Source organism: Myotis daubentonii, chromosome X (assembly GCF_963259705.1).
Source record: "Myotis daubentonii chromosome X, mMyoDau2.1, whole genome shotgun sequence".
Lineage (NCBI taxonomy): Eukaryota > Metazoa > Chordata > Mammalia > Chiroptera > Vespertilionidae > Myotis > Myotis daubentonii.
This window is the reverse complement of record NC_081861.1, coordinates 23247598-23273292: the sequence shown is the minus strand read 5'-3', so window position 1 is coordinate 23273292 and position 25695 is coordinate 23247598. Positions and strand designations below refer to the sequence as shown.

The window sequence follows — 25695 nt, the reverse complement described above, 5'->3', positions numbered from 1 at the left end:
AAGACTTTGTATACACATAAACCTCCATGATGAAGAGGGAGAGAGAAATGTACACACACACACATAGAAACACAAATGTAACTTGGATTTCTAAATGGTTCCTTACTAAATTGTATAATTTTTTAATCTTTGGCTTTTTACATAACAAAATTTTCTCCTATCACCTATATACTAAATATTAATATAGTGCCTTCTGGATATTTAGTAATGAATTTTGTCTGGTGGGAAATATAAAAGAAAGAGAGAGAGGGCACCATTCTTATGAACAAATAACTTAAATATGATTTCAGGACACCAGATTTACACACAAGAAACATCTGGAGAATATAAGAGGTACATAAAAATAGTACACACATTGTGTTCTGAGAACACAAAATGAGGCACTGTGATACTTATATGAGCTTTTATAAGGTTGGAACGTTACAAGAAAATACTCTGATATTATCAGATACTTCTTTAAACTATATATTTACACTTGACTCGACAAAGCCAAACAGAATTATGGCCTCCAGGATGTGTAATCCATCTTCTATCAAGGGACTTTTGCTAAATAAAAATGTGAAGGCAGTGAGTCCTTTCATGAGCAATTCAGGAGAGAAGGTAATTATTGTAGACAAAACAAACAATGCAAAAACAAACAAGAAATTCTATCTCGTTTGAATTCACAATGTCACACCTGAAGGGAAAACAAACTGCTAGATATTCTTATAAAAGAAAATTTCAATTAAAACTGAGTTGGTAAGGAAGTTTCTTTTAGCAACTACAAGGAAATACAATTAAATGGTGAGGAACAATTTTCCCTTAAATTAAGTGGGATGACCATTGAAAGCATATAATTACCTTGGGACTACCATTGATACAACAACAAGAAAAACTTTATAAGTCCTTTGGAAACTATATGAACGTGCCACAAGAGCATATCAGAGGTAGTGATTCTATAATTCTGCAGAAGACTGAGACTCATGAAACAACTAAACAAAATTTCATATATCTTGCAAAAAAAACAAATTTTTTTTGGCAGCACTGCCTCATATATAAAGATTATATATATACCTACAACTTCTAGAATAATGCAGAACCCTTTCAGTGTGACTCTAGGCCATAATAAAAAATTTAAGTGGACAAAATGATGAATTTCAACCTACTATTTTTGTTGTTAGAAAATATACCTATTGTGACTTTTCATTTAATTCAGCAGTACAAAATAGTAATCTAAATACAGTTTTACTTGACCACATATCAAGTACACATACTATGATATAAGGTGATGTAGGCAGTAGGGCTATGAAAGAATAAATCACTATATATAATATTATGTATTTTAATATTATTATTATTACACTGGGCTATCGCTATAATTCTACCCTTGGAGTCCTAGAGACAGGACAAACTTAGAATGGGAACTTTTTATAGCAAAGGTTCTTTGCATGACACAAACTAAACTATTTCATATGGGATCCTTATATACAGAGAAGCACATTTAGTTTAAGGTGTCCCCATGAACTTTTGACCCATCATGGATTCTGGTAGTAGCTCTGCATGTGGCTTCCTAAAATATTAATTTCGTAAAACACTGGTTCATGATGAAATGGCAATAGGGTTGGGTGGCAACAATAACAGCAAATAAAGATTTAATAAGATCTCATAAAAAAAGACAAATTTTTCCATTACTACTGTACTTAGATAAAACTCCCCATGAAAAACATGATATTTTTTAACATCTTGCTGCTAACTTTTAAGAACAAAATTTAATCCTAAATTCCAAGAGAAAATACATTATTTATGCAAAGGATTTTTCCCTAATGCTCCAACAAATATTTGAAAATGCAGTGTAGCCACTTGATTGGGTGAACCCATATGCCAACTTATAACCAATGAAACAGTTATTGATTCATTAAGAAATTAATTGTTACCATTCAGAAAAAGAAAGTATGAATGTGTTTATAAAAGTGAAATGGGAACATGTTGAACAATTTGTGAAGTCATTAAGGAATGTGCCACAAATTAACAACTTGCCGAAGATACTTTCCAGTTTTTTTCACAGTGGGCACTATATTCATTACCCCTGATTTAAAAACACAAATTTGAGATCTCTCAGGTTAAAGAGGAATGAGCCATACAAAAAGCAGCATTTAATTATTAATAGTTACTCTTTATTCAGTAAACCAAAGGATTGATGTCCCATACTCATACTCTTATGATACAGTTCATATATAGAGATCTTAATATGCTTTTACCTCTATACAAATGGCATTGATATTTTGGTATAATTTCTTGGATTCCTGAATTTTGGATTTAATGAAATCTATATAATGCCAGCTAAGAGAATTATATCATATTAAACAAACAACTCAAAGAAGTTGTGCAAATGGCAACTGTATTGAAGATTAGTTAGTTATACATAGGAAAAAGGGCTAGTCTGCATGTATATAAAGCCTCTCAAAAACTGACTTAAGTCACCATCCAAAGATGCGTAACAATACTTCAGGAAATAATAAAAGACACTCAATGAGGCATGGGTGGTTAAAAGAAAATAAAACTCCAAACCAACTAATTATCAATCTTCTTTCAGCATGCTTTTTTTATACCAGCATTTAGCCAGTACAATAACCTACCACAGAACCAATAAAATCTTACTATGGTTCCAATTTTAAAACTAAAGAAATTCACAATTATTCTGACAAAAATGGCAAATACTACCCCTCTCAAATGGATGACTGATCATACAAAAAGACCACTACATAAATGCTTCTTGAAACTAGACCACCAACTTACACCATACACAAAAATAAACTCAAGAAGGATAAAGGACTTAAATATAAGACAGGGAACCATAAAAATACTAGAAGAATCCACAGGCAGCAAAATCTCAGACATATGCTGAAGCAATTTCTTCGCCGATACTGCTCCTAGGGCAATGGAAACTAAGGAGAAAATAAACAAATGGGACTACATCAAAATAAAAAGCTTCGGCACAGCAAAAGAAACCATCAACAAAACAACAAGAAAGCCCACTGCATGGGAGAACATATTTGCCAATGTTATCTCCGATAAGGGTTTAATCTCCAACATTTATAGGGAACTCATACAACTTAACAAAAGGAAGATGAACAACCCAATCAAAAAATGGGCAACGGAACTAAATAGATACTTTTCAAAAGAAGACATAAGGAAGGCCAAGAGACATATGAAAATATGCGCAAAGTCATTAATTACCTGAGAGATGCAAATCAAAATGACAATGCGGCACCATCTCACACCTGTCAGAATGGCTATCATCAACAAATCAACAAATGGCAAGTGCTGGTGAGGATGATGAGAAAAAGGAACCCTCGTGCACTGCTGGTGGGAAAGCAGACTGATGCAGCCACTGTGGAGAACAGTATGGAGTTTCCTCAAAAAACTAAAAATGGAACTCCCATTTGATCCAGTGATCCCACTTCTAGGAATATATCCCAAGAACCTAGAAATACCAATCAGAAAGGATATATGCACCCCTATGTTCATAGCACAATTTACCATAGCTAAGATTTGGAAACAGTCTAAGTGCCCATCAGCAGATGAGTAGATTAAAAAACTGTGGTACATCTACACAATGGAATACTATGCTGTGGTAAAAAAAGAAGGCATTCTTACCATTTGCAACAGCATGGGTGGAACTGGAGATCATTATGCTAAGTGAAATAAGCCAGTTAGAGAAAAATAAATATCACATGATCTCACTCATTTATGGAATACAATGAACAACATAAACTGATGAACAAAAACAGATCCAGAGACAGAGAAGCACTGATCAGACTGTCAAACCTCAGGGGTAAGGTAGGGGAGGGCGGGGGGAAGGGGGAGAGGGCAACCAAAGGACTTGTATGCATGCATATAAGCCTAACCCAGTGGTCAGCAAACTCATTAGTCAACAGAGCCAAATATCAACAGTACAACGATTGAAATTTCTTTTGAGAGACAAATTTTTTAAACTTAAACTATATAGGTAGGTACATTGTTATTAACTTAATTAGGGTACTCCTAACACTTAGGAAGAGCCACACTCAAGGGGCCAAAAAGCCGCATGTAGCTCACGAGCCGCAGTTTGCTGACCATGGGCTAACCAATGGACACGAACAACAGGGGAGGTGAGGGCATGAGTGTGGGGTCGAAGGGGTAATGGGGGGTATGTAATACCTTAATCAATAAAGAAATTTTTAAAAATGTAAAACAAAAAAAATAAAAAATAAATGCTTCTTTGTTTAGCATAAAAACTGTAAAATATTCTAACAAAAATGCTAAATAAAACAACAGGTAAACCCGACCATTTAGGTATGTAATCAAACAATTTAAATCCTGTTTGCATAGCTACTTGTCTGAATAGTAGCACAATTGGAGGAAAAAAGCAATGATGGTAAACTTGAAAATATCTGCCATCATATAACCTCCTGTACGGGCTCATTGGATTTCTGCCATTTTATGGGATATGTTTACTACTAAAATGAGAACAGGGATTATTAGGCACCTGAACCAGGTGATCCTGCACTGTTGAACCTCAAGTATAGATCTTAGCACTTAGAGGCTAATCAAAATTCCAGAGAGTACTAATAAACTTGTGGAAGCAATTGCAATTCATTTCGGTTTTGGCTCTCCACAACTGCCCCGCCCTGACTGAGGTGTCCCAACTGTCCAAAAGAAAAGTAACTGGGTCTGAAATAAATCTAGTCCAGAATTGTTTCAAAAACATCTGGAATTCTTATATTTCTTTACTATTATTGTTCCTTGCCTACTTTCTTGCATCTTTTGAATGTTTTGAGAGTGTTTAATTACAAAAATAACTACTATTACTATCCAGACAGCTTGTAGCAAAAACAACTGCCACTCTTTGCCCATGTCCCGGTGCAAACCCTAAGAGGCAGAGCCCTTACCTACTGACAGCAAGAACAAAAAGCAACAGGTGAAAATTACCAGAACGTGCTATAGATAACAAAAACAACAAAACAAAATATCTCCCCTGATGCTAAAAACTCCAGTAGTCTCACCAAGGCTTCAGAGGTTTGAGACAGCAGTTCATGAGGATCTATACTAATAAAAGGGTAATATGCTAATTGGATGTCCTTCCAAAGCTGTGGCTGCGAGGGCCAAGGCAAGCCGCCAAGGCTGGGAGGGCCCATCGCAGAGTCCCTGTGGGCAGCAATTGATCACAGAGCCCAGGCCTGGTGGGAAGGGCCTCCCTCTGTGGGGCATCGATCTGGGGGCCCTGTGATCCATCGCCCCACAGAGAGAGGCTCAGGCCACCGGCCAGTGACACTGTAGCGGATGGGTGGGGCCTGCTAGCTATCTCCCCACAGAGAGAGGCCCAGACCAGCCAAGCGATGGCACCCTATGCCTTTTGCCTGCAGAGGGAGTCAACCTGTGGCAGAGTAGGGGTGGCGCTGTGACATTAAAGTTAAAATTGTAAATACTTCATCACAAGGGAAATTAGTCAAACACTCTGAAAGTGTTTTCACTCTTAATGTGGTAAAAGGGAGATATTAGAACAAGTTTAATTGATTTATCAGTCATTATTTGTATCAATGTTTTTATATCATGTCTTTGTTATATCATGTTGTTATTGTTTATTTATTAATAAATTTATATATTATTGTCATATACATTTTACTAATTTTCTTTCATCTCTGACACTTCTATTATAAAGAAAGGACAAATAGCAGTAGTAAAATATTTCCTGTAATTAATTCCCTTTTAATGTGCACACATTTTGTGCACTGGCCCACTATTAGTGAATAAAAGGATAAAATGAGGGAAGGTAAAAAAGCCTCCACCTCAAAATCTGGAAAGAAGGAATACCAAAAGAGCTTCCAAATCACATAAAATAAAATGCTGCACTGTGTGTTTTGGATGTGGACAGAAATCAGGCAGATGTCCAGAGCAAAGAAAAACACTAAGCAAAACCACCCATCATGGTTCTGTTGACCTCTATTTTCAAGGTTAATTACTGGTTTGAATATAGTCTCACATCTAGGTCAAAGACACTCACTAGTAGTTAAAGTGTTTCCCAAGCCTATTATTTTATGTGAAGTTTAAGAATTTTTAGATTCAAATATCCTTGTGACATGCAAGTGCTTTGGTTTATTGATAGTCATACTGAAAACAAAAATTTTGTTTGAGGAAATAACTCTATTTAGGAATAGCGGAATATAAAGAAACACAATGATTAGGCTAAGTTACTTCCATTATTGGTCAGGATATTAGGAATGCAAATGTAATAAACAACTTTATTAAAAATGCTTTTTATCCACTTACTGTCCCTAGTGTTAACCACTCATCTAAAAACCCTTCTAATCAGAGAGAAGTGGCATGTGTCTAACAGGGATCTCAGAGTAAGAGATGATAAGGGTCAAAACCTTGCTCCATTTCTTTAGCAGTCATGCCATTCTGGAGAAATGAAGACGATATTCCTCAAAATATCAGTTGTTAATATATCTTGCATGTTATAGATCCAAGAAGTTGTATCAATGGGTCAGCATTGCTTCTCTTTGCTGTGTCTACTGCTGCAGCATATAATCATAGAAAATGGAGAATAAGATTTCCCTGTGTCACTGTCCAAATATGTGAGGTAAACTCATATACTTAAAGCTTTGGTTGGTTGAATCCACTGTAAGCCACCTGTGTTACGCAAGTGGGAGACTTTTTTAGAGTCACATATTTATAAAACTTTTAAAGTACTTCAACTTAGATCATTTCTTAATATACTTAAAACCCGCTTATTCACTGTATTCAGTTTTACCTTCCTATGACATATAAACATGGTCTTAATGTGATCTGTTGAAGATTGTGGTTCTAAACATCATATATATATTGTTCAATAAAACTGGTACATTTCCATAATGATGCATCCTCACACACCCTAAAACACAAAGGCATTCAAATTATTTTCCTATGTGGAGTTTTCAGCAGTGAGTTCTGGACTAAAAATAGCATTGCATGGCTGCAGAAATCAGGGAGAAACAGTTTATCCCTATCCTTCCTGTAGTATAGGGGTGGGGAACCTTTTTTCTGCCAAGGGCCATTTGGATATTTATAACATTATTCGCCATATAAAATTATCAACTTAAAAATTAGCCTGCTATATTTGGTCAAACATTTAATTAACTCACCCCTAATGTCTTGGCAGGGCCAGACCAAATGATTCTGAGAGCCTTATAGGGACCATGGGTGAGATGTTCCCCATCCCTGCTATAGTAGATCAACTATTAACAATTAGGACTGAACATAAGATGAGTCTCCTGATGTATACTGTAAACTCCAGCCTTTGTCAGTATAGATCATGGTGACTACTATTTGGGGTGCCTAGTCACCTTGTGGGTGTTCTACATATATCTTGTGATTGATTGGTTGACAAAGTTCATGAACCCTTTTATGCCCCAGTTTCTCTGGGAGTTTAGATGGGTGACTGGGCTCTCTGAGACTAGAGGAAAGAAGAGAGTTATCAGGAAATCTTTCCTTTAAGGGATATGACACAGTATCGAAGCATTGTAGCCTTGCTGATTTTGTGGCAGCTTATAGCAATAGATTTGTTATGAACAGTTGTTATAATATTTGCTATATACAATCAAGTTTTACCTTTTGGAATCTCATTTCTGAAAGCTGTCACTGTCATTTTCTGGTGTTTCATTGACAATTATGAAAGTATTATGGAATGATTCATACTCTCCTCCTGGTAAGCATTTTTCATCCTCTATATTATAGCAGCCTGCATTCTAACACCTTGAAATTGGTTATTTACACTTGACTTTTCCAAATGTCCATAATAATTTTTTTTCCTCGGGTAAAAATGGACATCGTCTCTAATTCTGGCTACTTGTGTTAATGCTGAGCCATAATTCCTATACATACCTAAGGAAGGCAATATTATATTTTATAGCTACTAGCTATATCTATCTAAGAAATCAACTGAGGTTTTCCCAGTAGTTCCAATTCCAGGACTGCCAAAAGCAGTTAGCAGAAGAGTATCTAATGAATAACTTAATCAAAATGTTAATATAGATTTGTTATCTATTCACACATTCAACCTGGGCAAAACATATTGAATGTATTAGTCAGGGTTTTACCAATTATTAACCTTGGTTCCAGCTATTATAATGATCAAAGTAATGCTTTCATTTAAAGTTTCCCTGTTCAGCAGTCATAGTTCCCTTTAAGCAGTGTAACCACTTTACTTTGTTACATAATCTTAAAATGTTAACACTTGAGAGGATCCATGAAAGTTTATAATTGGGTCCATTAGCTTATTTTAAATATTCAAAAGGCCAGACAGAAATAATATAATTTGCCTTCATTGTTTATTTATATATATATATATATATATATATATATATATATATATGTATGTATATATATATATATATTATTTTAATATTTATTAAGAAGCTATTTTTTTACTGGGCATTATTCTATGACTAAGGGCAGGTAAAGAAACTCAAATTAGTTACTACTTAATGAGTATAGGATTTGTTAGGTAAACTATTTTATAACACAACTTTAATAGAAAAAAAGGCAATAAGAAATAAGGTCTTGATGGTTTCTGGATTAAAATTATACAAATATTTAAGGTTTCTGTTTCCTTTGTTGATTTTCTGTCTGGAGAGTCTATCTATTAATGTGAATGGGGTATTAAAATCTCCTACTATGACTGCATTACTGTCGATCTCTCCCTTTATGTCCATCAAGATACGCTTTAGATATTTAGGTGCTCCTATCTCGGGGGCATAAATGTTACATGAGCTGTATCTTGCTGGATTTCTCCCTTTATCATCATGTAGTGTCCTTTTTCTCTTACTATAGCATTTGTTTAAAACAGACTCTTAGATACAGAGAAAAGGCTGACAGCTGTCAGAGGGGAGGGGGTTGAAGGAGGGCTGGGTGAAAAAGGTGAAGGGATTAAGCAAAACAAACAAACAAAAACAACCCACAATCTCATAGACAGACAACTGTATGGCAATTACCATAGGGAAAGGGGGACTAAGAGAGGTAGGAGAGAGTAAAGGGAGGACAAATGGCGATGAAATGTGATGACTTTGGGTGGTGAACACAGAGTACAATATACAGATGATGTATTGTATAATTGTAAACCTGAAACCTATATAATTTTATTAACAAATGTCACTCCAATAAATTCAATAAAAAATACACTGCAGCATTGTAAATACAGATATTAATAAAACAAAAATATAATTATGCAAACAAGAAGGGAGGAACTAAAAACAATGTTTTCACCAAGACATGAGATTCACTGGATAATTACATAAAATATAACCATAAGTCTTATTTTCTCTGTTTTATAAAGCTATTAAGCATTACCAAATATATCTATAGAGCAATCTCCAAAGGTATTTCATATTCAGTATGGGATATATATTTAAAACAGAATTATTTTAGGAATTCCAATATAACTCTTACTGTAATAGCAACAGAGCGATAAATACAAAATTGGTTTCTTCCATTTGTCTTTCATGTATGTGTGTTGTATATGTGTCTGTGTGTGTGTGTGCATGTATGTCTGTGCATTACGCATTACCTTTTTACATCTGGCTTTACTTGCTTAATTTCTCCTTCATTGTTCTTGCCAATTATTTTTTGCTTTAGCTCTAAGAGAATGTCTTTTTTTTCCCTACAAATATGAATTTCACTTCTAAGTTAAAGCTGTAAGGCACTCTATTAAATATGTGCCCCATGACCTCTCATTTGAATTATATTTTAGCTTGGCCTCAAAAACATTATATGGAGCCAATCTTACACTACTTAGCTACAACTACTATTGTGTCCTTGATTTCTGAGAAAGTACCATCCTTAGTCATTCTTCCCCCTATGAAACCAGACCTTCACCCTGAATAATTTACCAGTTTGGGTTATTTTTTTTACAGCGACCATAGAGAGAAGGTACTTGACTTTGAAGGTACAACCAATCAGATTTATCTGATTTCATATTCAAATAATTCCAAGCTAAATTTTCTTCCACATTTGAAGGAAACTTCCATTAACTGGAAAAAGAACTAAGTATGTGAAATAATCTGTGACTTGGGAAATGTATTTCAGGTTTGAAAAGTATGCTGATTCATTGGTATTCTGAATGAATATGTAAGACAAACACAGCTACTTCAGTATATTTTTCAATACAATAATTTTAATGACTTCTAACTCAGTAGCACCAGCACAATAACTAAAAGCCTCTTTAAAAATTAAATTTAGCTCCTTGAGCTAGCAGAACCGTACATAAGCAAATAAAATGTGCTTATTTTCTTTGCTTTTCTTCCTGTGAAATAAGTTCATTTTCTTCTTTGTACTTGTTTAGTGATACCACTCAGAAATATGTATGTAAGTGTATAACTTTCCTTATAACCCATTAGTCTGAACTGAAAAATGCCCACCAAATATGTTGATCCAACAGCCACTGAAAACAAAAAAGTTTGTTAGATTTAGGCACCAAAATTGGGAACCTAAGTTTTCACAGTCAACACTTTTCTAATTTTATATTAAATAAATCAAATTCAAAATTTTTTGAATTAACTGAATATTCAAATAAGCTAAAGTTGCAAGCAGAATTTGAAATTTGTTTCTACTTGTTTAGTAGGGGATGTTATATATGATGGCTACTGGCTATAAGCAGAATCCATCCATTAAATAATTTTTATTTGATAAAGATCATTTTTTCTATAATAAATACGATAGTGCTCATATTTGTTTTAAATCTATTTCCTTTTCTAATTGACCCAAACCCACTTCCCTAAAGAACAGTGATATTTAAACCAGCACCCTCCATTTAATTCTATTAACTATATAAGCCTCTATTATAAAAACCCTAAAAGTTAAATTATATGAACTTGCTGATATACAGATCTGACATAACATTTTGAACACTACAAATGTTTGCATTTGATTGATGAGTTCATCTAAACTTTAGCATCCTTTCTATATTAGAATATAGGCTATAGCTGTGAGGTCATATCACTGAAAATTAGGTCTTAAATTGTCACATACTAAATTCAGACTTAAAATAATTGCAAAAGTAAGCTTGTAGTTGATAGCTAAATGTACTGAACATCTGAGGCATCTTAAAATAAACCAATCTTCCACCCTCAGTATAAAATGAAAACATAAATCAGAACCAAGTTTTAATTCACTTAGACAATATAAACTAACCTTCCATTAAATAATGGTATTTAAGCACAATGACTAGAATGCTGAATCCGGAAAAATTCTTTGCTGTTGGATACTCTTTTTATGATTATTTTCCCCGTGGTAAAAACAAAACAAAACACATGTTAACTTTTCACTTCCTCAATTTAGCTATTGGTCATTTCTCAATTTATTGACTCATTATTTAACTTTTTAAAATAGGTTGGGATTCCAGGAAATATGTCTAAAAACTGGGCTCTTGGGAGCAGGATATTTACTCAAAGTGTCTCTCAATGGATTGTTTACTAGTTGCAAAAGAGAAAAAAGCAAGAAGTGCATATTGGAAAATCAGACAATATCTTGATTGGATCATCAAAATTAACATCTGATGGGAGAAGAAACCTGGTAAGTTAAGGTATGCGGTAATAATACAGTAAAGAAGGAAAATACATATATTAGTTCAGGTTGCAAGTCTTACTGGATCCGTATAACACAAACTGCCTCATTTCCATGGCAACAAGCTGACTCTTAGAGAGACCTGCTTTCTGTTCTTGCATCTAGTTTGTTGTCATGGTCTTAGGACCATAAAACAAGGCAGTAAAATCACTCCTATTAAGTCCTATCTAGAATGGAAAAGGTTTACTTGTCAAAGGATTTCTACTTGTCCACACAATTTAGCTACAACAACCCCAACAACAACCCAAATAACACTGTGGACTCTGGAAATAGAAAACTAGTGTAGATGAAAGGTAAGTAATTAGGCAGATAAAAATACTACTGCATTGTGGAACATTCAAAATCAAGAAAAAATTCTTTGGGCTTAACTTTGAACTTTTATTACCTTATTTCTAATATCTATTATTATTATTCTATTAAAATAGATTCTAGGACAATAATGTTTTCACATTTAAGACTCTTGATTTTCTATAGTTAATGTTTATTTATTTAAAGCAATTTTGAAATATGTATTATAAATAGCATTATACTGTTAAATATTTATACTATTAAGTCTTGAGGAACTCTCAAAAGCATGTGTACAACTCATTATTATTGGTAAAGAAAACCAAAAGGTATGAACGACGTTCTCTATGCACAATGAATAATAATATCCGTATAGTTCCAGAAAGACTTATTATATCATGGACAAAAGTAAATGTGTTATGAAATAATGGTTAATTATGATTCTCTGTGCCACAGATGGTTTCTCACTGCCACTTGAGCCTACATCAAGTCTGTCCCCCATGGAAACAAGAAAAAATAGGAGGGGAAATGTGGAGTGCAATAATCCTAAGATTAATCATGGGAAGTAAATTGCTATCTCTGTAGCAATAACAACATGGAGGTATTATTTCTTCATTTAATTAACAAAAGGGGGGAAGATGTGGTAAAAGTATAAAATTGAATTGAAAAGAAATTAAGGGTATAGAAACAAATGAAAAGAGTAGAAAAAAATAAAATAAGAAAGCACTTCCATGGATCAACATTTTCTTACATTTCAAAAAATAGTCCTTCAGAATGTAAAGGCAATTTTTTTTTTTGCAAGAGCAGAAAAATAAGAACTGCATCAGAAATTTCTAATAAAGGATAATGTACCTATAAATTCATGGTTTATTATTTCATTGCAAGGGTTCTGAATGCTTGAATGCTATTCAGCAATCATTTCTCTTAGCCCTAGACCAGTAGTTTTTAACCCAGGCTACATATCAGGTTCAGCTGGGTAGCTTTAGGAACTATTCATGCACAGACCCAATGCTCAGATATTCTGATAGAACTGGTTTGGGATTAGTACACTGGAATTCTTTTTAAAGGTCCTCAGGTGATTCTAATAGGTAACTATGGTTGAGAACCATTGTCTCATTAGGGATCAACACACACTTTTTGGAAAAGGGCAGGATAGTAAATAATCTAAGCTTGTAGGCCACAGAGTCTCTGTTACAACTATTAAATTCTGCTGTTATAGCACAAGAGCAGCCATAGACAATATGTAAATTAATGGGGTGACTGTGTTCCGATAAAACTTTATTTACAAAACAAGCAATAGGCCCAATTTGGCCCATGGGCCATAGTTAACTAGGCTAGTTCCTCTTCTTATTCTCAAAACAAGTATTCTAAACATTCACTAATGCCATCCCTATGTCTCTGATTTTCAGCAGATGGCCTCTCATTCTATTTCAATGGGAAAATACAGGTCATCTGGCTGGAAATCCTTCAACTTCCTCATCCATCACCTGCAGACTTCCACACCTACATCTGCATCCGTCCTCATATCTTTGCCTCCTGCTGTAGCAGTAAGCCTTCTTTGCAAAGTGAATCTAATCCTTTCACTTATGCTCAATTCCATCACTCTTCTGGACTCCTTCGGAACCCCACTCCATAAAGAATCCCATTTCCTATGTCTTTAATTTCTCCCTCTCTACTGGTTCTTTCCCTTCTGCTAATAAATATATTCAACTGTCCTAAGCAAAGAACCACCAAAACCTTTCACAATCCTGTGTCCTCCTCTACATACTCATCCATAGCTCCCCTTGCCTTAGAAATTCTACACATACTGCCTCTACCTTCTCTTTTCCCACTCACTCCACAAGCCACTAATCTGGCTTCTGTCTCCACTAAAAGTGCTCTTGTCAAGATCACTGAAGACCTTCATATGGTATAGTATTAGTTCTCATTTTACTTCTTTTCTCTAAAGCAGTTGGCATTGCTGACTGTTTGGAAAACTCTCTTTGTTTAGCTTTTGCAATACCGTGATATCTACCACAATTAGTTCTGCAACTGTTTGCTACTTCCATGCTATTATTTGCTAATATTATAAATTCTTTTTTCTTCTTATGCTACATATCTTCTGAACTATTCTCATGGCACCAACCACAACCTACATGTGATAACTCCCACTTTCTATCTCTACCTCACATCTCTTTCTCTAGCTATGGGTTGTACTCAGGTATCTTCTTTCCCAATTCTGCCATTTTTTCCTTTGCTCTTCATCTTGGTTAATAACTTCACCATCAATCCAATTGCCAAAGGTGAAATTCTCCCTGTCCCTCAAGGCCCCTACCAACCTACTATTGTGCAAATTAAAAAAAATCTTTTCGCCGAAACCGATTTGGCTCAGTGGATAGAGCCTTGGCCTGCGGACTGAAAGTTCCCAGGTTCGATTCCGGTCAAGGGCATGTACCTGGGTTGCGGCCACATCCCCAATAGGGGATGTGCAGGAGGCAGCTGATCGATGTTCTCTCTCATCGATGTTTCTAACTCTCTATCTCTCTCCCTTCCTCTCTGTAAAAAAATCAATAAAATATATTTTTAAAAAAATCTTTTCCTGAGATATTTTATTTCCACATGTGTAGTGAGTGGCAACCATAGATATTCAACCATCCATGGTAGTCCTGTTTTCCCTCCAAATCCAATAAGTCACTAAATTCTGATGATAATTCTACCTCTAAAATATCTTCTGAATCCATCTTCTTTCAGATTTTGCTACTGCAAATGCTTTAAGGTATTCTTTTATCACCCCTCACCAAGATTACTTTTCAAAAACTTTCTTACATTTTTTTTAATTGTCCACATCAGTAGCTCCTACTTCATTTTCTTACTTTGTTTCCTCCTTAGGTTATCATCAGATTCTATTTTCTCTTTGCTAAGTGGCAGCTAACAAAACTGCATACAACATTTCAGTAGCAGATACTGTGGTTTTATGTAAGGGAATAATGATCCTTCCTCTTCCAAATGAAGCATTACATTCATTTAACTTTTTGGTCACAGGGACACAAGTTGCTGAAGTCATCAAAACAGACTATATCTTAAGAGAGTCTGGAAGCACACTTCAAATAAGATAACAAAATGGAGCACCCACTGAGGATAGTGATCAACGTGGTGAAGGGAGTCCAAACCAAGATCAATAGGAAGTGTGAAAAGAACTGAAAAAAAAATGTATGCTGAAAAGAAGACTAACTCTTTCCTGGAGCAGACTAATTTGGATAATTTTTCCCTATGTAAACTCCAGGATTATCAATCATACATCTTTCCTCCTTTACAAAAACACAGTTCACTTTCCTTGCTAGCAATTGCTTACTTAAGATTCCTTTTCCTTAATAGAAAATTCACACAGCATCCCACATGTGCTCTCTATTGGCCTGCCCAACATGGAAAGGAATCTTGTCAATCCACAATGTTGATTCCCCTGGGAAGCCTTAGAAATGAACTCACACTGATATTTACCAGTTTATTGGAATAATGGTCAATTTGAATGGTAGGCTATACATTTTTTATTTTATTTTATTTTTTCCATCACCATTTATCCCCTCTATGGCCTCTTCAACCTCCTATAATCCCTCACTCACCCCATCCTCTCCTCCTCAGAGTGTTGTCCATGTCCATGAGTTATCTCTCTTTTTTTTTCTTTATTGCTCAACCTCACCCCATCCCAATTCAGAGCTGTCTGCCTGCTCTCTGAGTCTGTCTCTATTTTGCTTGGTACTTCAGTTTGTTCATGAAATTCAACATATGAGTGAAATCATATTACTTGTTATGCTAAGTGAAAAAAGTCAGTCAGAGAAAGGTAGGCTATTCATTTTCAACGTAGTTCTCTCAAGGTAATACTGAAAATCCTAATTTTCTTGAATGGGGAAACCTGACATACTACCTAACTTAAATGACATTTTTCTCATTCTAACTTAAATATTATTTCCATTTAAAAAAAAACTGTATTGTTGCAAGATTTAAAAATGTCAACATTTCTCATCATGGCACTATAATGGTGACCACAACTCAGTTAAATTATTTCCTGGAAATTATTTCCTCTGCCATCTGTTATTTATCTTCTCAAAAGTATGCCCAGTATATTCCATTTCCTTCCCATGCCAAAATACAAGTTACAGAAAGTAGTCATTTATTTTATTAAAAACCTACCTTTGCATCTGGTCCTGTTGAGGTAGTCTATTGATCTGAATGAGGTTAATTAAAATCCTTCATTATTAAATTATCTTACCTTGATGCACAAATCTGAAAAACAAATCCCTTTCCTATTGTTTACATTAATAGCAATGTATTAATAAACTTTGCAATAAATCAAAATCTCTTTCATTTGTAAAAAGAATAAATCCCCTGCATTTATTAAACAAGACAGTTAAAATGGCCTGATAGGAATATTGATAGTGACCAGGCTTTGAGGATTATGCAATAAATAATCTTTTATCATGGTAATATAAAATGGACTACCAAGTTTACTTAATGAATGGGCCATTTGTGGTCTTACTCTTCTCCAACCTTTCTTTCCCATCTCACACTCTCTATATACCTGGCTTTGAAATAAATTGTGGACACATGACAGAGCAAGAGTAGTTAAAGGAAACCACTTTTGCATTTGGAGAAATAGATTTCTAAACTCCTGGTAATAGCCTCCATCAAGGCTATCTAGTCAAAGTTTTACAAGGAGTTTTCTCCATTTTTAACATACTACCCTTTTCTTAAAATATATGAAATTCAAAACAAAGATTTAAAATATTCATATATTAAGTGGCCCCCTATAATTTGTAACTAGATCTACTGATAAGAATGAAATCCTAAACCTGGTATTATGCCATTTCTTTCTATACTTAAATATTTATTAAAAATGCCCTTAAATTTTAATTTGGCCCCATGTTGCCAAAACTGAATTGTTATCTACAATGTTTATAAATTTCTTGGGAAAAGTTCCATTTTTTACTATGTTCATTATAAATTTGCAAGAAAAAGGTAAGCACAAAATTTTTGTACGAAGAGGTTGAACTGTGCTTGATGAAATAATAGTATTTAAAATAGACATAGCAAACGTGAAATAATTGAACTGAAGATAAGAAACAGAAGCACATCTAGAACTGTTCTTTATGTTCTCGACCTGACCTGAGAAAGAAGTCTCATCAGCTTATTGAGAAATAAACATGGATAAATATATGTTGAACTGTGCTATAGAAATTGCTTTCCCACAGGCTGCAAGGCAGGGTAGCTACATAAAGCAATAAACCAATGCCACTGTATGCAAAAATGCTCAGTGGATCCTTGATTTTACACCCAAAATGTTAGCTTCAAATGATTAATTAGTAATAAATGTAATTTTCACTGGAAGTTAATTTCTCCTTTCAAATGAGATATTTCCACCAAGAACACTCTTTCTTAATACATATGCAGCATATTTTATTTCATATCAGATAAAAACTATAACAGTCAAGCATGGGTCAGTGAAAGGCTTACCGAAGTGTACAGGTATCCCTCGCTGTTCATTGCCAAATACAGCTTTGTTTGAACTCCTTGAATAGCCACCACTCGAAGTCCCACGGGGATGAGGTTAAACAGAGCTGAAATTTTAAAAAAATGTAAAAACAGTGTTATATTCTGAATTCCATAGGTTTCAAGGTTTCCAAAAGCACTATCTGGTTCAGCAAAAAGAGATGTGTGCTTGGTAAGAAAATACAGATACTGTATATATTTATACACATGCGAATATATAGGGCCTCTTCTACCCTTTAGTATACTTGACTCATAGTTGCAGTCACATAACTGGGACTATAACTACATATACTCAAACACCCTTGAAAAATGGAAGATAATTCCATAGTTTGTATAGTATTGAAGGTGGGGAATCTTAAATCTTCTGGAGTGATTCCGTTATAGGAATTGATCTATACATTAAATAGCTTTATCCTCAACAGACTAACATTTTAATCTGCTCCTTAGACAACTGCTGAAATTCACAGAGGCAGTTACAATCTACCACTTGGGGAAAAATTCCTAGAATCTTAGAAAAGACAAGAGTCCAATTACCTCATCTAAATTATCTGTATTATTTCCATTGCAACAACCCAAAAATAAATGCAGGCTTTGAAAAAAAATGTATTTTTACTCCTGTGTTCCCAGAGTAGTATTTCTTAAAGAACAAACATTTTCCAAGATAGGGTTTAGAGGGGTCCTAGCGTTTAATCTCTAGGAGCAAAGCTTATAGGGATTAAAATAATGAACTTGATAGGTTTACTTATTTTTAATTAATTAATTACTTTTTGCAAAATAGTTGTAAGTGGGCAGCCAGCTGATGACAATGAGGTCTTCATTTCTCCATTTTAAGGTTTGACTGCGTGAAACTTACACCCATGCTCTCCTCACAATCACACACCACTCACTGGAGAAAACCAGTGGGTGTCCTCCCCCTACCAGCTGTCTACTCCCTCCTACACCCTGAATAAAAATAAAACAGTACAATTTTAAAGCGTAGTGCATGCCACACACATCTTTTGAAAATAGTCTATGCACCTTTCTCTCAAGAGACCTAGACTAATGTTGATGATTTTTGTCTTGGGGAAGATGATAAATCAGTCTGCTATCATTTCTGTGAATAAGAATATATAAAGGAGTCATACCATGGGTAAGAACATTTTTTTCTATCTCTTGTCTTGCTGCATATAGATTCTGCTCTAGTAGATGGGGTCATATGGATGAGAAATATTAAGGAACAACTAAACATTTCTCAGTGAGGCTACAATCTATCTTTCCCTTAAAATCAGAGTGCTACCAAAGAGGAGCTAGGACATATTGTACAGTTCAAAATACAAGTGTTCCTACCACATGTCACTGATGGTACTGCATTTAATACTCATATTAAAGCTGTGCTCTTCTGTTATGTGAGGTAAAGGAAAGTAATTGCACAGATTGCAAGCCAGGATTTCATGCTATATTTGACAATGCAATGAACAGAAAAGAAGTCTGAGATCTTTAAGCATGTCATGTATATCTCTTTCTGTTGAGAATGCCTTGCTCAGAGTAGGTTCTCAACACCCATTTGTAGATTGATAGCAATTTGTATGGTGCAACAGGATATTATATTTTTGGAAAGTAATAAATCACAATCCCATCATATAAAAGTTCATAGTTTACAAATTCTGATATTAAAAAAAAAAAACTAAACCAAACCAAAACCTCAATATGGGTTTAGTTTAAAAGCCATACTACTAGACAACTACACCACCAACATATGTATGAATCCTAGCTTAGTCATACTAAAAGATGACAGAGTATGATAAATAAAATCCACAATTTTTTCTAGAACTTCACTTTTTACAATATTCTGAACCTCCTTAGTTCTCTTAATGCTGCTTATAACAAGTGGAGAGAAACTGATTTGATTTTCACTGTGTACCCCAGCCACTTTCTGGTGTGGGTTCTAATGGGCAGTAGAACGCTTAAATTCCAAACATCAGATAGTAGTAGAAGGAAGAGAAGTAAAGAACAATAATTGTATCCCGAATAATGTTATTAACTATATAGTAAATATAAATTTTTCACTATGTATCATAAACTTCTATGAAGCCTAATTCAAAAACAAAAATCATACTCAAGGAAAAAATTGAAGACAGTAGCAAAAACAGAGAATGGCTGGTCATACTACTCCAATCTTTTCTTTAGGCATTCAAGATAGATCATGAACTGAGTTGGTTTAAAATCTGTCTAAAGGACCAGTCTTTCCAGATAAAAATGCAAAGAAATTTTATTAGGAGTGAGCTTGGACAGCATCAATATTTTTCTTTATGTCTCTATTTCTTTAAATCTGGATTATTCCTCATGAGCTTAAGATATCATTTTGATTAGGACAAACCTATTCTAAGTGAGAAATACATAATTGATTTAATTTGTGTATCTAAAAAACATTATTAAATACCTAAATTCCATTTACCTTAAAGTTTTGAAGAAGTTTTTAATAAGAAGTTGTTGTTTTTTTGTCCTCTGTTGTGTCTACATAACAAAAATTAAACTCCTTGTACATTGCAGGGACCATTTTCTCAGAGATGTGCACATAGTTGGCACTCAGTGTTTCTGAAATCAACAATGAGGTCATCCTTTCAGTTTGGCTAAGGTCAATTTCTCAAAGGGAGTAGTTAATAAAAATATACCCTAATGAAGGTTGGAAAAACCTGACACATTGAACTGGTAATACTACTGTAGGTTTGAAGAGAAAGTTGCCTATTCTATTAATATAGCTCTCACTGCACCCAAGGCAGATATAATAAAACTGCTGCCATGAAATGTCTATCATTTTTTTTTCCTTTTCAGGGAGAAATGCATAATTTACAATGGCTGATTTCCGCATAATGAGATTTTATTGGACAGACATTTATCATTATAATAAATCTACCTGAGGTCATCTTAAATGTATAACACCAAACATATGTTTTTAGAACTAAATGTATCTGGATAAACGTGAACTGATCTGTTTTGGCAACATCTTGCTTACCATCTCAGAATTAAATATAAAACCAATCAAATTAAACTAAATGAGAAAAGCATGATTAAAAATAATAAAAAATTTAGAAAATCCCAGGACCAGACTGCTTCACAGGGGCGTTTTACCAAACATTCAAGGAAGAACTAAAACCTATCCTCCTCAGACTACTACAAAAAATTCAAAAGGAAGGAACACTTCCAAGCTCATTCTATGAAGCCAGCATCACCCTAATACCAAAACCAGGTAAAGACAACACAATGAAAGAGAATGACAGGCCAATATCCCTCATGAACATAGATGCCAAAATCCTCAACAAAATCTTAGCAAATCGGATCCAGCAGTACATCAGAAAGATCATACACCATGACCAAGTAGGATTTATCCCAGGGATGCAAGGATGGTACAATATCCGCAAATCAATAAACGTGATACATCACATAAACAAATTGAAAGAAAAAAACCACATGGTCATATCAACTGATGCAGAAAAAGCATTTGACAAAATTCAACACCCATTTTTGATAAAAACTCTCAGTAAGGCGGGAGTAGAAGGATCATACCTCAACATAATAAAAGCCATATATGACAGGCCAACAGCCAACATCATACTCAATGGACAAAAGCTAACACCATTTCTCCTAAGAACAGGAACAAGACAGGGATGCCCCCTCTCACCACTCCTGTTCAACATAGTACTGGAAGCGTTAGCCATTGCAATTAGGCAAGAAGAAGAAATAAAAGGCATCCAAACTGGAAAAGAGGAAGTAAAACTGTCCTTCTTTGCAGACAACATGATATTATACATACAAAACCCTAGAGGCTCCATCAAAAAGCTACTAGACTTAATACATGAATTTGGAAATGTAGCAGGATACAAAATTAACCCCAAGAAATCGGAGGCATTTCTATACACCAATAGTGAACTTTCAGAAAGAGAGATTATAAAAACAATCCCATTTACCATCGCACCAAAAAAATTAAGCTACCTAGGAATAAACTTAACTAAAGAGGTAAAAGACCTCTATTCAGAAAACTATAGGACGTTGAAAAAAGATATAGAGGAAGACATAAACAGATGGAAGAACATACTGTGTTCATGGATTGGTAGAATCAACATCATTAAAATGTCCATACTACCCAAAGTAATCTATAAATTCAACGCACTTCCCATTAAAATACCAATGGCATACTTCACAGATCTAGAACGAACTCTCCAAAAATTCATCTGGAATAAAAAAAAAAGACCCCGAATAGCTGCAGCAATCCTGAAAAAGAACAAAGTAGGTGGGATCTCAATACCAGATATCAAGATGTATTACAAAGCCACTGTTCTCAAAACTGCTTGGTACTGGCACAAGAACAGGCATATAGATCAATGGAATAGAATAGAGAGCCCAGAAATCGGCCCGAACCAATATGCTCAATTAATATTTGACAAAGGAGGCAAGAACATACAATGGAACCAAGATAGTCTCTTCAATAAATGGTGTTGGGAAAATTGGACAGATATATGCAAGAAAATGAAACTAGACCACCAACTTACACCATACACAAAAATAAACTAAAAATGGATCAAGGACTTAAATGTATGACAGAAAACCATAAAAATTCTAGAAGAATCCAAAGGCAACAAAATCTCAGACATATGCCGAAGCAATTTCTTCACTGAAACAGCTCCTAGGGCACTTGAAACTAAAGAGAAAATGAACAAATGGGACTACATCAAAATAAAAAGCTTCTGCACAGCAAAAGAAACCATCAACAAAACAACGAGAAAACCCACTGTGTGGGAAAACATATTTGCCAATGTCATATCTGATAAGGGCTTAATCCCCAAAATTTATAGAGAACTCATACAACTTAACAAAAGGAAGATAAACAATCCAATCAAAAAATGGGCAAAGGACCTAAATAGACACCTTTCAAAAGAGGACATTCAGAAAGCCAAGAGACATATGAAAACATGCTCAAAGTCACTAATCATCCGAGAGATGCAAATCAAAACAACAATGAGGTGCCATCTCACACCTGTCAGACTGGCTATCATCAACAAATCAACAAACGACAAGTGCTGGAGAGGATGTGGAGAAAAAGGAACACTTGTGCACTGCTGGTGGGAATGCAGACTGGTGCAGCCACTATGGAAGACAGTATGGAGTTTCCTCAAAAAACTGAAAATGGAACTCCCATTTGACCCTGTGATCCCACTTCTAGGAATATATCCCAAGAAACCAGAAACACCAATCAGAAAGGATATATGCACCCCTATGTTTATAGCAGCACAATTCACCATAGCTAAGATCTGGAAACAGCCTAATTGCCCATCAGTAGATGAATGGATTAGAAAACTGTGGTACATCTACACGATGGAATACTATGTTGCTGTAAAAAGGAAGGAACTCTTACCATTTGCAACGGCATGTATGGAACTGGAGAGCATTATGCTAAGTGAAATAAGCCAGTCAATGAAGGAAAAACACCACATGATCTCACTCATTCATGGATAATAGAGACCATTATAAACTTTTGAACAATAATAGTTACAGAGGCAGAGCTGCCTCAAACAGATTGGCAAACTGCAGCGGGAAGGCCGGCGAGGGTTGGGGGGCAGAAGGGAGGGGGGTAAGAGATCAACCAAAGGACTTGTATGCATGCATATGAGCATAACCAATGGACATAAGACACTGGGGGATAGGGGAGGCTAGGGGACTGTCAAGGGCGGGGGGGGGGGGGGAGAAAGGACACATATGTAATACCCTTTGTAATACTTTAAGCAATAAAAAAAAAAATTAAAAAAAAGAAAAAAGAAAGAAAAATCTATACATATAAAAAGCCAGCGACCAGAATGCTGTAACAATCAGAATGACTGGTCACTACGATGCTCACTGCAGCCAGCGAAACCGCTGATGGGGGTTGTGTGTGGCCTGCCATCCAACCTCCCGCGGGCCCTCCCCACTGCTGACCCACCCCTGATCAGCCTCGCCCACCCCAATTGAGGGTGGGGTGCTGACCAACCCCCCCCAAAGCCCCTTCCCCAGGCCGGCGCACCCCCTGATCACCCTCCTACCCCAATAGGGAGCGGGGCCTGTCAGCCAACCTCCTGCTGCCCCTCCCCCTGGCCGGCCCCACTCCAGATTGACCCCTACCACCCCGATCAGGGACAGGGCTGCCAGCCAAATGCCTGCAGCCTCACCCCCAGGCTGGCCCTGCCCCTGATGGGCCCCCACCACCCCATCAGCCCATAGCCCCTCCCCCCAAGAAGCTCCACCCCGTATCGCCCCCCCCCCCCCCGCACTCTGAACAGGGTCAGGGCCAGCAGCCAACCACCCATGGCCTCTCCCCCAGGCTGCTGGCCCCTGATTGGCCCCTACACCCAATTTGGGGGTGGGGCCAGACAGCCCACCACCCACAGCCCTTCCCCCCAGCCAGCTCTGCCTCCAATCACCCCCCCACACACATACCAATCAGGTGGGGTTGGCCAGCCAATCTCCCACGGCCCCTCCCCTAGCCCCATTCGGGGGCAGGGCCGGCTGGCCCACTGCCCACAGCCCCTCCCCATCGCCAGCCCTACCCCCAATTTGCCCCCCTCCCCAATCAGGGGCAGGGCCTGCCAGCCAATTGCCCATTGCCCCACCCCCGAGCCAGCCCGCCAGCCAACCTCCTGCCATCTCCTCCTCCCAACAGGCCCGCCCCGATCTGCCACTGGGGTTGGGCCAGCCTGATCCCACCTGTGCACAAATTCATGCACTGGGCCTCTAGTATAAACATAATACTAGGACTACATGGTAAGGAAATCCAGGAATACATATAAATACTATATAAATGAAAAAGTTGAAAAAAATGTTTCCCTTGTTCTACTCATTTAAAGTAATTAAGTAATGTGTCAAGAAAATTGGTTGGCTTTAGGGGAAAAATTATACATGGCTAGACTTCCATTTTAATGATCATTTCAATCATTAAACATTCTTGTTTTATCATGACTTATACCGTATAATATCCTCAACTGGGAGGATAAGCTAGCTCCCTCACCTCTGGTCACACTTATTATCAAAGGTAGAGTTAAGCCTCACAGACTTGCTATTTGTTTTGAGCTACTTCTAATTTGTATGCTTTATGTTATGGTAATACTTACCATTGATTGACTTACCTCTCATTATTTCAATCTGCCTAAACACAGATTCTGGTTATTAAACTATGCTCTTAGAAGGTCTTACAACATTGTTAGCACACAAAAATGTCATTCATATCAGTCAAAAGTACAAGACAACCAAAGACAGAAGCTATGCATATGGAGGAATTGAAGAGTAAAATCTACTTTGTGGTTTAAAGCTACATGGTAAGGAACAGAGCCTTGATTTACATACATATATGTGTATGTGTGCATGTATATGTAAATGTGTGTGTGTGTATATATATATATATATATATATATATATATATATATATATATATATATGCATATATAGCCAAAAATGACTATATGCAGTGTAATCTTTTTTAAAAAATATTTTATTGATTTTTTACAGAGAGAAAGGGAGAGGGATAGAGAGTTAGAAACATCGATGAGAGAGAAACATCGATCAGCTGCCTCTTGCACACCTCCTACTGGGGATGTGCCTGCAACCAAGGTACATGCCCTTGGCCGGAATCGAACCTGGGACCTTTCACTCCTCAGGCCGATGCTCTATCCACTGAGCCAAACCGGTCAGGGCTATGCAGTGTAATCTTAATGTATTTGGTACATCTCTGTTTATAAGGCACTGCAAATTAATCACCTATTCTTTTTTTCCTTTTCAATAAACACATGTGAACACTAGACCCAAAACAAATTTTTTCTCTAATTTTGAGGTTAAAAATAAATGGGGGAAAAGTTGACTGTTTGAGGCTCATTAGCAGCTGCCATAATCATAAAGTTCCTTTCAAATAACACCCAAAGGATCCACTGTGCTGTGGTACTTTGGAAAACAGCAGCTTAAATCCCCTAATTTCTTCTCCACATACCAATTTGTACATATTGGCTTACAGGAATGTTTTATTACACATCATCATGTACTAATGTCTGTAGTTACACTTGACTAATTTTTTCAAAAGAAGAACATGCATAAGAGAATGTCTAGGATACTCTAATATCACAACAGTAACATGTCATTTTGCAAAAACAGTGAAGAACCATTCAGTATGAATATTTTTTCATCCTAGGTACCAAAAAATATGTCCTCAAGAGTAATTAAAGGTGACTTCCTCTTGAGGTCATAGCTTGGCCATCAATCAGACTAGGAAGCATTATG

At 36.0% G+C, this 25695-nt stretch overlaps 1 protein-coding gene across 5 annotated transcripts in view; it reads right to left on the bottom strand.

Annotated features, from left to right (window-relative positions):
- Window positions 1-25695, bottom strand: part of FGF13 (fibroblast growth factor 13) — a 642179-nt gene that overhangs the window by 77274 nt on the left and 539210 nt on the right. For all 5 annotated transcript variants that reach the window (XM_059680287.1, XM_059680288.1, XM_059680290.1 and 2 more), the window contains one exon: window positions 17389-17492. In XM_059680287.1, coding sequence (XP_059536270.1) covers window positions 17389-17492 — 104 coding nt within the window. The remainder of the gene's footprint in view (window positions 1-17388; window positions 17493-25695) is intronic.